The sequence below is a fragment of the Schistocerca piceifrons genome, chromosome 9 (assembly GCF_021461385.2).
Source record: "Schistocerca piceifrons isolate TAMUIC-IGC-003096 chromosome 9, iqSchPice1.1, whole genome shotgun sequence".
Taxonomy (NCBI): domain Eukaryota; kingdom Metazoa; phylum Arthropoda; class Insecta; order Orthoptera; family Acrididae; genus Schistocerca; species Schistocerca piceifrons.
Window position 1 is genome coordinate 174,984,459 of NC_060146.1, and position 13,183 is coordinate 174,997,641.

Sequence of the window (13,183 nt, forward strand, 5' to 3'; positions counted from 1 at the left end):
AAGATCAGCTGCTGCTTCTAACATTTTGGCAACAAATGAAAAGTCCTCCGACATCCTTTTCAGTTACTTTTTGTACATGTTATTGTCTTTTTGTTTTTGAAACTTTTTCTCTGTAATCAGAGCTTTACATATACAGGGTGTATACATGGACAAGGAAAAAAAATTCCCGGATTATTCCCGGATATCCCATTTAATAAATATGCTTTTTCCGAGGCGAAAATACACTTTTTCTGTGCTAAGTGACAGTAGGTTTTCCATAGACTTTCCTTCGGAACTGTAAAACTTATCAATCCTTTGAATGGTTAACGTTTTATACAATTGCATAGAACTTCCCAGAAAAAAAGAAAAGACGGGGCAAAGAAGTTTTGGAGAGACTTTTAAAAAAAAGTGAGAGAAGTTTTGGAAAGACCTCTGATTTGCAGCAACATATACGCTGCATATTATCGTATTATGAAAGTATAAATTGGAATTGCACCAAACACAGCGCGTTAGTTTCCGGAGCGTTGAAACCGAGGTTGCGATGTCGTTTTGGAAGCGAGTCGTATCTCAAGCCACGAGATCTCGTCAGCCGATGACAGCAGCTATTCAGAGCATAGGACACGTGTTATAGTCAGCCAATAGCAAGATCACTGGTTACATTGCGCGAACACGCAAGAGGAAAAGTTAACGGTTTACATTAATGTACACAGTACCGTATGTCTACAAGAAAAGCTAAGCTTTCACATGTAATATTTATCTTTTTTTGCGTGTGTTATACTTTAAGACACATCACACAAATGTGCGAGTAAATTTAAAATTATGACATAAATGTCTCGGCTCGAAATTCTTTTAAGTGGCTAGTCCTCAAACTGTTCAGTTTTGAATGCTCTGTGATTTAGATATCCATCCCACTTTCTCAGACGTAACATAATTCATCTTGGGTAAAAAGAAATTTACTTTGAAAGTAACACTTTTCTAACCACCGTTCGCAATACTATCCGGAGACTGTTAGAAATAGGTTCAATTTACCAGTTGCCAGAGAGCGCCAGAAAACAGGCGTCATTGTGCGTGTGCAACTGCAGTGGTGTACGATGCCCGTATGTTCATGTGTATAAAGCACTAAGAGAGCTTACATTACACCATAAAAGAAACAGAGCATCAGAGGATACTCCAAAGAGCATCGGAATTTCGTAAACCATACTAAAATGCATAATTCGGCTTGAAGTGCAAATTGGCTTTTTCCAGATTCACAATGAAGTAGGTCCCATCTGATATTAAGCTTTTCAGTGTGGTTTTTGGGATGTACATTTTCTTGGAGTACCAGTACTCTACGATCTCATTTTTGGTTCTTTATTATGGCATAATGCCAAATATGGCAGAAGATGATAACGTGCACTTGAAATTCAGCGCACAGTTGGAACTAGCCAATACTGTAGAATGAAACACTTAGTTTCAAATAAAATGATTGCCTCAGCGGAAAGATTAATAAAGCCAAATTTCTTTAGCAAACTTGCAAAAATAACTTCACTGTTCTGCAAGGCGATTAATGCTTGACTACTACTAACTTGGAAATAAAATAAAATCAGAAAACTGAAATTAATAATATATTTTTGCCCTCCATAATTATGTGAATGTATTTTAATTCACTTGATAGCTCCCAGCCACAGAAATCCGTTTTGTTTTCATTTGACGTGGGAGCTGTTCAAAAATGGTTCAAATGGCTCTGAGCACTATGGGACTTAACATCTGAGGTCATCAGTCCCCTAGAACTTAGAACCACTTAAACCTAACTAACCTAAGGACATCACACACATCCATGCCCGAGGCAGGATTCGAACCTGCGACCATAGTAGTCGCGCGGTTGCAGACTGCAGCGCCTAGAACCGCGTGGCCACCGCAGCCGGCATGGGAGCTGTACACGAAGAGAAGCAGCGAAATCACTTGACATAAACAAGGGTCATGTGGAGGTTAACCCCCTCCCCACTACAACTCTGTGCAAGCGTGAATCTGGCAGCTAGGGCGTGCGAGAAAAAATTTTTCTCGTTTGCATCTGGCTGCTTGCTGCTACTACCGATACAGCTAACAGCCAAACTTCAAGTAGCGGGAGAAGGTACTGCTTATACGCGAGTCAAATGCGCATGCGCAACAGGCCGCTGGCAATTGGTCAAACAAACCTAAGGTGAACAGTTGTGACGTCATGCTCATAGCAAGCAGTTTATTGTTACGAAGAATCACAGTCTACGCCCTACAGCCTTTAACACATTTTTGCTATTTGCAGACGCTTGTGCGTGCATGGTTTTTAGTTGTTGTAAATTGCACATTTCCTTGTCACTAAAGTTTTATTTTTTTCCCTCTCGTTTATATTTTATTGCTGCAGTATCATTCTCCAGTAGCAGGATACAGTAACATTCTTTGCTAGAGAATCAATTCTGCAGTCAAAATTACAAAAATTTAACTGAAAGCTAAAACAATGAAAAATTCCCAGAATTCCGAAAAATTCCCGGGTTTTTCCCGGATTTCCCAGCTATCCCAGGTTGTATAAACCCTGATATAATATGAGAATTGTGCTCAGTTTTGGGATGGTACGAAGTCTCATATGTACGAAACACAATTTGATTTGTTTAAAAGCACCAACAGTGGTTACTATAACAACAGTGGTTTTGTTCCATACAGTTTTGCACTGCCACCTAATGAAGAAAACACGATTGTACAGAATACCAGATCAGCTTTGGGACTGAACTGAACAGTTTCTAGAACCAGTTGGAAATATTCTCAGATGTAAAAGTAACTTCAGGCCTACACTAAGGGAGTGTTACAGGAGCATTACTTTTCACAATAGACATAAATGACCTGTTGGATGTTGTCAGAAATACCATGAGGCTTTTCATGGATGATGCCGTTGTATACAGAGAAGTTGCAATGCTACAAACTTGTACCAAATTGCAGCAAAAAACTGCAGAGAATTAACACTTTTTGTATGAACTGGAGTTGAACCTCAATATAAACAAATTTAGCATATTGAACATAAATAAGCATGAAGACCCATTGTTGTACAACTACACAACTGCCGAACAATCACTGAAAGCAGTCACATTCACAAAATATCTAGGAGTATGTATACAGTGTGATTTACAGTGGATTGACCACACACATTCAGTCAAAAATAAAGCAATTATGCCAGACTGACATTCACTTGAAGAATCTTCAGAAAGAGTAGTCCACCCACAAAGGAGGTAGCTTACAAAACCCTCACTCTAATAATCCTATAATACTGCTTATTAGTCTGGGATCTGTAATAGATAGGATCGTTAGAGTAAGTAGAGAAGATCCACACGAGAGCAGCACATTTTGTTCAAGTTTGATTTGGGAAGCACAAGAGAGTCGTGGATGTGGTCAGCCAACTCCAGAGGCAGACACCGCAAGAGAGCCGTTCTGTATCACATTGCGGTTTACTGTTAAAACCCTGAGTGCATATGTTCCTAGAAGAGTCAATCAATATGTTGCTCCTTCCTATGTATATCTAGCAAAAAGACCACAAAGACATAATTAGAAACTAGTGGATCACACAGATGCTTCTTTTGGTGAACTATTTGTGACTGTAACAGAAAAGAGATAAGTGAGCACAGTACACAGAGCACCCTCCACCACACACTGTGGCTTGCGCAGTAGAGGTAACAACATGTTTCGAAAAGTGGCATTTTATATGCTAATTTGATAGGGAGCTCAAACTGGTGCAGTGCAATACTTGGATGAACAATGTGTGTCAACAGGAACACAAAGAATAAATGGTACTCCAGCAGTGAGTGAGTAGCACCGCTGAGTGGCAGTAGCTGACAAGACACAGCAGTGCAGGCCACCATACAAGACGGGCCGAGTTCATTATTGGTCTGTTTATGTGCCTTGCTCTTATTGGCTAATCTAGATGAACCACGTAGCCACAGTATTAATACAGCCACTATAATATCACTTCCAAGACTTGCCATACATGTGTGGTAAGTGAAAAATCAGGCCATTCTGAAAAGGAATTGAAAATGAGCCTGTATTGGTCTATTATTAGTATTGTAGCTAGGTACCTTACTCTTTACCATCTCTAATATGCAATCAGTAAAAACACACAGTGCGGTTAGCGATGTTCAGCTGAAACGTTTCCATTCAAAGTAGAATATTTCGACGACTGATCCAGTCGTCTTCGTTATGTGTGCTCTTTTTTCTTTCTTTCTTTTTTTTGCACAAAAACAACTTAGGTCACAAAGCGCTAATGTAATAACCTTAGCACGTAAAGAATTAAAAGAAGTTGCTAAACATGGACTTCTCCTTGGAGAAAGGTCTGCAAGAAATGCCATAGAGACAGCAGAGTTCCAGACCCAAAGATTAAATGTCCTTTGCCATATTGCTACAAAAGATAAAAAGTAAAATGCCGTCAACAGCCTGTGCATCATTCGCTAAAATGCCTGATAAATCAGATGGCGAACACACTGGAACTTAAGTGATTTAAAAAAGGGCACTGGGTCACAAAATGGCGAACCTCCACAGGTTGATGGCAATGAGGACAAAGTGGTGGGAGATCACTACTTAACAAATGGCGATGGCTAAAAACACAGTACCCAACACGTAACCGAGCTAAAATGAGGTTCTTGTGACAAGAGAGCCAAAAGGTCAGTTCCCTGGAGCTTGTTCCCGTGAAGAGAATGCCAAAATGACACCATCTCCTGAAAGATGGCAATACAGAGATCACCTGAAGGAATGGAGGAGATAGCAGGCCAACGTAGGAGTGCAGCCTTGGCAGCAGCATCAGCAGCCTCATTTCCCTTCAGACCAACATTACCAGGCGCCTACACGAACCTCATGGTGACTCCCTCAACAGCAAACAAATGGAAGCTTTCCTGGATGCGTTGCGCAAAGGAGAGGACTGTGTACAGCACACTGAGGCTCTGAAGAGCACTGAGAGAATCAGAGCGTATGACACAATCAAAAATCCTGTGATACCAGATGTACTGCGTAGCTTGATAGAGGCCGAAGAGCTCTGCACTAAAAATTGAGAAGTATTCCGGAAGCCAATACCAAAACTGGTCGATGGCAATGACAAAGGCATACCTGACACATGGTGCGTTTAAGAGCCATCTGTGCACACGAAGGTGCTGCTACAATCAAGTTGTGTGCAAAGGTCAAGAAAGTTACAGCGACAGATCGAATCCTTGAGAAGCAAATGAAGTCCAAGATGAACATGGGCCACTGCATGAAGCCGAGGCAGTGAAGGGCTCACATACATTGCGAAAGTAACAGGTAGTGCAAAGTTGCTAGAGAAGTAGCCTAAAGCGAGCTCCAGGAGGCAACATAGAAGGAGGACGTGCGCCATACCGGTGGTCAAGGCAATCATCAAAAAAGAGGGCACACGATGGGTGTCCAGGCAAGGCAGACAAATGGTACGCTTATCCCCTTCGGAGGACATTGTGCCAGTATGACAGTGGTGGTTCGGCAGCTTCTTCATAGACTCTCAACCAGGCTAGTGTAAAAGGCACCAATCACCAAATGTACTCCATGATGGTGAACTGTGTTAAGATGGTATAAGATGGATGTATGTGGAGATGCATACACAAAATACCCATAGTCTATTTTTGAACAGACAAGGAATCAGTACAAATGGAGAAGGGTGGTCTGATCCACTCCCCAGAAAGTATTGTGTACAATACATTGGACACTTAGAGACTGGGTTCAGCACACAGTCAGGTAGGCCACATTCATAATTCTGAGAGGAGAAGGACATCACCTGAGCTTCCTCCACTTGTTTCCGAGGGAGGAAGGAGGGGTGATAGTGGGTGAAGACCCAAGTCTTCACGAAATAGCGGATCAAGGTGTTGGAGAAAGCAATAGGGTTCACAATGACATCATTTGCTATGGTCAGTCCAGAACTCAGTGAGTGGTCCCAGAGAGCCGAAGTTGGTTGCTCCACACAACATAAGACTGAGTTAAACTGTCAAAAGAACTAGTAAAGAAAATCGAGCTAGCCTTTTTGCTACCCTTAGGAATGTAACGACAGTGCGCATGCAACTGTTTATAATGAACACAGTTCGCCACTGTAGGAGTGCAGTTAAAAATGTGAAGAGCACGTCTCCGTGCACGATTTGTGTTGCTCTAAGCCTCAGTCTTCCAGAGGACTGGAACATGGTGCGGTAAAGATGAGAGAGATATGGAACATTCTGCGGCAGTAAGGATAATGTTCGTAAGAGCCTCTACCTCATCATCATAACTGGGGAAATGTTGCTCTTCGATGGTTGCCAGGGAGGAGTAAAGCCTCCAGTTGGCCTTAGGATGCTGCCAATGGGGTTTACATGCTGTAGCGGTAGGAGTCAGTAAACAGATGGCACATGGTAAATTGTCGCAAGTATTGCTCGAATATGGACTACTTGAAATGACAGATAAGCTATCCAGCGTAGAATGACAGGTCCAAATGGGAATAAATGTGAGTGGATTCTGAACGGAACGTGGTTGCTCTAGTGTTAAGACAGATGAGATTTTTCAGGTCAGCCAAGAAGGGACCTTTTGAACATGTTCTCTAAGAGCACCAAAGGGGATGGTGGGCACTGGAGTTGTCAAGTAGCAAAAAAGGATGAGGGAGCAGACCAATAAGCTGGGTAAGTTTGCCCTGGTGACAGAAAATGACAGAGGGATGTAGATGTTACAAAGAGAAAAGGTGAAACGAGGAATGAAAATGTGGACAGCAACAACAAAATGTGGACAGCAACAACTTTGCAGCTGGGTGTTCAGTGAGATGGTTTGGCTATGGACATCATCCCAAATGAGCAGCAAGGTCCCCTCACGAGATGGAATGCCAGCCTCAGGGAGAAGGTAAAAGCAGACCAGAAGGAAACACGAGAGGTCAAAGTGGTCACGAGGATGCAATTTTGTTTCTTGGAGGCAGAGAACAATTGAACCATGTGATTCCAAGGGCAGCTGTAGTTCCTCATTACTGGATCGAATGCCACAAATTTTCCATTGGAGAAGAGTCATTATGGAGAATGGCGAGGAGGGAAGAAAGGGCAATCACCTCAGTGGCTGCCAAGTGCCAGCCTTCAAAGACTCACTGCCACAGGGTGTAGAGGCTGGAAGATCCTGTTCCATGGAATCTACAGAGGCCTGTGAATTCACGGAGAAAAACGGTGGGCAATGCGCACTAACAAAATGGAGGTCGGCCAGGTGAGCGCAACATCGCTGAGGAGGACTCTGAGTCGGGGAAGGAGAAGACAGTTTGCCTTTGTTTGGTTTCCCAGAGCCTTTAGGGTTAGCAGACAAAGACTCAGTTGTTTGTTGGCTGGAGGGACCTTTAGGTCTTTGCGACAGTGTTTCTTCTGCCGGTCTGTCAGTTGTGTAGCAGGTGATTTCACTGCTGGGCACGAAAATTTGATGGCTTGTTGTGCAGCTGTAGGAGGAGGAGGAAGAGACAGGGTTGCCACTGTAATACTGGGTGATCTCACAACCACAGAACTGAACTGGAAATCGCATGTCTGAGTTGCCATGTCCTTCATGTAACGAGGCATAGCAAGAATGGTACTATAAGTGATGGGTGGCAAAATGCAGGGCATTGACTAGCCATAAGTGACACGGTACAGTATTTTTTCCTTCACCCGGATCTCCTGGACAACCCACTCATCGAGATTCATGGGACACTCGTGGGATAAGGTGGTATGGTCGCCATTACAATTGATACAGCAGGGGGGAGGGGGTGGGCAGTCGTCCTCATGAGCATCCCCACCACATATTGTCAGGACACACAAGTGTGGTTATAACATTGACACGGGTAGCAATGCATAGGGTTTGCAATGTATAGTTGGACTGTAATGAGTTTATAACCTATCATAATCTTTGGTGGAAGCACCACTCCATCAAATGTGAGAAAAAGAGTGCATGTAGGCCCTAAGTATCAACCTTTTTCATTTCCAGATGAACCGCTGTGATGCCCTGATCAGAGAGATAATTTTGGATTTATCCCTCAGTCAGACGATCAAGCAGCTGAGTATGATGGACCTCAACACGAACAGGATAACTGTGGAGGAGAGAGGCTGTAAGTGGTAGCTGGGCTTGAAAATCACAATTGTTCTCCAGAAAGAAAGTCTTATCATGTACATGAGAGCAGTTTTCCACAGGGCCTCCAATCGCATCAATTATTTCTGAATAATAAACGGCGGCAGCAGGTGCTTACTGCGTAAGAGTTGTGGCATTGCGTGTGTCGCTGCAAGGAATCGGCCAGATCTACTGTTGGTGTCGTGCCACTGTTTATAGTGAGTTCAATTCCTCAGCTGTCATTTGTACTTACAAACATGGTCAACTTGCTTACTTCTCTACCTTGTGAGGAAGGTCAGTGTACTGAGAAGTTGACTTTCCTTTGACAGCTATAAATAATGGCCCAATACCAACAATACCTCACAGTCTTGTTGGAGTCAGGCAGTAAACATACACAAAAACACAGATTGCAGCACCTGAAGAAGAATGGCTGGTGTTGAAATACAGCGCCATAAAAATAGCAACACAAATTCTGCTGAAGATCCAAATCACATTGTTAATCACACCAAGAAAGACTGAAAGATCACATTACTTCACAGTACCGGGCAGAGAAATTCTGAGAGAAATCGGACACCAAACTCAGCAGACATTATTTTGCTGTGTCACCCTTAACCAACTTGCCCCGTGTCCCATGCGATTCCACCTGTCCGCTACCACCATTCAGCAGCGATACCAAGTAGCTGCTCAACATCTGGTTACTCTTCATGTTTTGCTGGCCTGCTTAATACATTTTCTTAAACTTAACATCACAGAAGACTAATTTGGGACCGCCTTACTGAAAGAACAAACAAAAACTTTCGAAAACTTCAAAGTGGAAGGTGAATTAGACTACCTTAGTAATTTCAGTAACATATGACATTCTAGTAAAGAGATGTGACCAAAAATAACTTTCTTTTATTGGCACAATATAAACTTTCATAATAAAATATTTAAGTAATGTAAAATACATCATCTTAGCGCACTTTTTGTGTGCCTGGAAAATTTATGTGCATAAGTTGATTTCAGTTGAGGTTACTGTTTTATGACAAATATTTAATAAAATATTTTCCTGACAGTAAATGTTTTCTTATATGTTTTACCTATTCTCATTACATAATTATGTACAAAGTTTGTATGTTGATATTATGTAAAAATCTGGGTTCTATAGATGACTGTTATGATGGAGACCTGGTTTCAGTTCACAATTCACAAGAGTATTTTTTCACTGAGGATTACCTTCATCAAATACACTGTGACTATGCAAAGCTTAAAACTGCAGTACAAACCTTTCTGGATCTGATGAGACAGGGGACAGCTGAAGATCCCTTTCTGGCGATGATGTCTCCGATATGCTATCCAATGAGGCATCAGAAGTGTACACTTTCTTCTTGTTGTCCATCCTGCAAATAAACACACTGTGTGCTACACAAAGACAAAGTAGAAAGTGCTAACTAAATAAACCACAGTCTTTTGTGATGGATTTGTTTTGTTAAATGTTCTCTGTGGCCTCTTTCAGTTAATTCTCTACAACAACAGCAATCACCATCATGAATGTATAGAAAGCAACTGACTATCAAAGGTGTAACAGAATCACACAGATGTTAAATGATATAGTAGCATGCACTGTGGCCAGAGAGTACATTGGCAGCCAGCAACAATCACTCACAGCACTTTTGTTTCCATCACAATACATATTAGGGGGGACACTGCTACAGCTATCTGTAAACTGAAGAGCGACCAGGCAGTAATAATCACTCACAGCACTTTTGTTTCCATTACAATACATATTAGGGGACACACTACTACAGCTATCGGTAAACTGAAGAGCGACCAGGCAAATCCTTATTCTGTACTACAGACTGTTCTACATAGTGTAGAGACATGCTTGGGGATTGCTTGTGTTTTTACTAAGTGTGTGAACACAGTACTGAAATTAGGAACCTATATGAGGGGGACCCAAAAGAAACCTGATTGTTGTCATAAAAAAATTATTGATGAACCTTTTTACAAAATTACTTCAGTCACATTCAATATACTCTCCATTCCATGCAATGCACTTGTCAAGTCTCTTTTCCCATTGTTGGAAGCATGTTTGGAACCCTTCAAGTTTGATATTGTCCAGTGCCCTTTGCAAAGCTGTTTTTACCGCCTCCACATCATCATAACGCTCCCCTTTTAGTGTTTTTTTCATTCATGGAAATAGGAAAAAGTCGCACAGGGCTAGGTCCGGCGAATACGGAGCGTGGGAATGACAGACCACCTCTGAGATGCCAAATAGTGGGTCACTTGTAAGGCCATGTGTGCTGGAACGTTGGCGTGATGCAGAAACCAGTCACCTGATCGCCAAAGTTCCGGGCGTTTCCTCCTCACATCCTCTCGCAGACGCCTTAAAACATCCAAGTAAAAGCGCTGGTTAACAGTCTGGCCAGGGGGTACGAATTCCCGATGCACAATTCCATGAACATTTATTTTTCTTTTTTGTCTGGAAGAGTTGGGAGTCCTCCACTGGCTTGATGCTCACTTGGTTTCTGGGTAATACCCGTAACACCTACTCTCATCCCCTGTAATGACTTTGTTCAAGAAGTTTGGATCAAGTGCAATCTCTGTTTTCAAGTCCTGACACATATTCATGCAGATGGGTTTTTGCTCCTGTGTGAGAAGGTGCGGAAAAAATTTAGCAGCAACACCTCTCACGTGCAAATCCTCACTCAAAATCCACTGGCATGAGCTCCAACTGATTCCTGTCTCTGCAGAAATTTGGTCGATCGTTTGGCGACGATCCTCGTTGATCTTTTGGCGGACCTTTTCAATGTTCTCCTCATTTCGCGATCTTGAAGGGTGTCCAGAACGAGCTCGTTCTTCAACACACATCTCACCACGTTTAAAGCGCCCAAACTACTCGAAAACCTGTGTGCGGCTCATAGCGTCCTCCTGGAAAGCTTCCTTAAGCATTTGGTGCGTCTCCGTTGCAGTTTTTTTAAGCAGGAAACAAAATTTCACACACACTCTTTGTTCTTTTAAAGTTGCCATAACGACTTCGCAGAGGTAACCCGCCAACAGTTAGAGAAACACAATACCACACTTGCACGTTCAGCTCTACACTGACGCCGTCTGCACAGCTGTTTCATGAAGGTCTCTACTAGCACCATCTATCGCGAGAACCCTGCACTACGTCTACGAGTGGCAGCACCCTCGGAGTCCGGTTTCTTTTGGGTCCAGGCTTGCAGGGGCAACAAAAATTTTACTTTTAGTATTCCCCGTAATTACTGGCAAAAATTAAAAATTTTAAATGCTGTCATAATCTACTCATTAAGAGGCATGATCTCATGCTAAAAATTTAACCAACAGAACACAAATTACTGTTTGAAACTGAATATGTGGGTGTGTGGGGGCAAGGGAGGTGGGGGGGTGGGGGGGTGGGGGGGGGGTGTTGGGCAGTGTAACCGACGGCAAGCAAATTCATCCAGTAATTGAGAATGAGAGCACTTAGTGAGTTCCAATAACTTTACACATAATTTGAAGTGTTTATGAAACTTTTTCTTGCTGACACCCCCAAAAATTGATGAAAGGAAAAAAAAGTTTACTGCTCACTACATTTTCGTAGTCCACATAGTAAAAGTTCGGCATCAGCCATGATGTTTTAATTTATTACTACTTCACTACCCAATCTATTCACAGCACAATTAGCAGACAATATCCACATACACCACTGAATGTACCTGGCAAAATTATATCATTGTATCATAAATAGTTCAGGAGGTGTGATGTCATGAATTTTGAGAGGCGTAAAAAACTTGCTGTGGCTTAAAATGGAACACAAGTAGTCCAGAGTACTTTCATCCAGGGTTTCATAATGACAGCACTTAGCAAATTTCAACAAAAGCATAATTTCAAAACTTTTCTGACTTATGTGCTTGATGTCAAATATTTCACACATTAACTCATTTGTAAATTAATCAGATATTTGAAGCTGTTTCATACACAAGAATTCTAGTCTTTAAAAAAAAAAATCAAGGATTTACTGGCTAGCAGCTAATACAACTAAGACAAAAAAAAAAAAAAATGCATATTAAGAGAATCTTCACAAACTGCTGCAGGCAGCACTCCACTGCCAAACAGGGAACTGATTCTTAGTCCTCCTGTGCAGTGGTAGTTGTCTGTTGTTCTGGACAAAACCAAAAGTACTGCTCACTCTTCTGCTTACAGACAAAGTAAATGCAGCCTACTGCACCAAGAACATACTCATGCACTCCCGAGTTTGAATTTCGTATCTCTACTGAAGTTACACACACACACACACACACACACACACACACACACACACACACACACACCAATTTCCACAGCCCCTTTGATGACTGAGTACAAATAGTTTGATGTGTGGACTAGAATCAGTTATCTGCACTCTGAACAACAGTCACAGTCTCAAAAGTTATGTCGGACAGTCTATTTGACTGTTTCACAGTACTGTACCAAACAATGGTGGCAGATACAGAAATCCAGAACAATCTGTTGTTGCCGGACGCAGTCTTATCTACAAGCACAAAATCTTGGTCTAGTAGAGCAGACACATATTCTAGCCCACACTTCACACTACCAGGACTCAGTTGCCAAAGACTCTGTGCAAACTGGGTTGTGTGTTAAGAATTTTAATAGTGATACGGTGTTCGCATTCAAGATGACACTTGACATCTACAGACTGCACAGACATCTACAGGCTGCACAAGAGCATTTCTCAAATTATACATCATGAACGAAACACAGATTATGTAGATGACTTATTATGGTGACAATGCAATCTCTGGTCACATTGGGCACTAAGACATCTGAGAGATTCCATTACTTCTTCAACAGTCAGCTGTGCTCCTATCAACAACAGTGGATACTCTCAAAACCTCAAATTTTCATTGAAAATTTACAAGACAACTGCATCAAAAATATTTAATAAAAGCACAAACTGATTTTCTCTAGTGCGTACATAATCTGTTAATAACGGCAGCATATTTTAGACAAGTTCCCTTTGTTCTTATCTACAGAGTTGACAGAAACAATGTGAAAAGCTTGCTAGGCTGTTGCAGGGCAGATTATACACAGAAAGTATTATTAAGAAAAAACTTTGATGCATTTCACAGTTTTTGAATTAATTACCACTGAAGTTAGCCAATCA

The 13,183-nt window shown here is 41.9% G+C and overlaps 1 protein-coding gene across 5 annotated transcripts in view; it reads right to left on the reverse strand.

Moving 5' to 3' along the window:
• Positions 1–13,183, reverse strand: part of LOC124716908 (serine/arginine repetitive matrix protein 2-like) — a 182,455-nt gene that overhangs the window by 90,026 nt on the left and 79,246 nt on the right. For all 5 annotated transcript variants that reach the window (XM_047243473.1, XM_047243474.1, XM_047243470.1 and 2 more), the window contains one exon: positions 9,303–9,416. In XM_047243473.1, the coding sequence (XP_047099429.1) occupies positions 9,303–9,416 (114 nt within the window). The remainder of the gene's footprint in view (positions 1–9,302; positions 9,417–13,183) is intronic.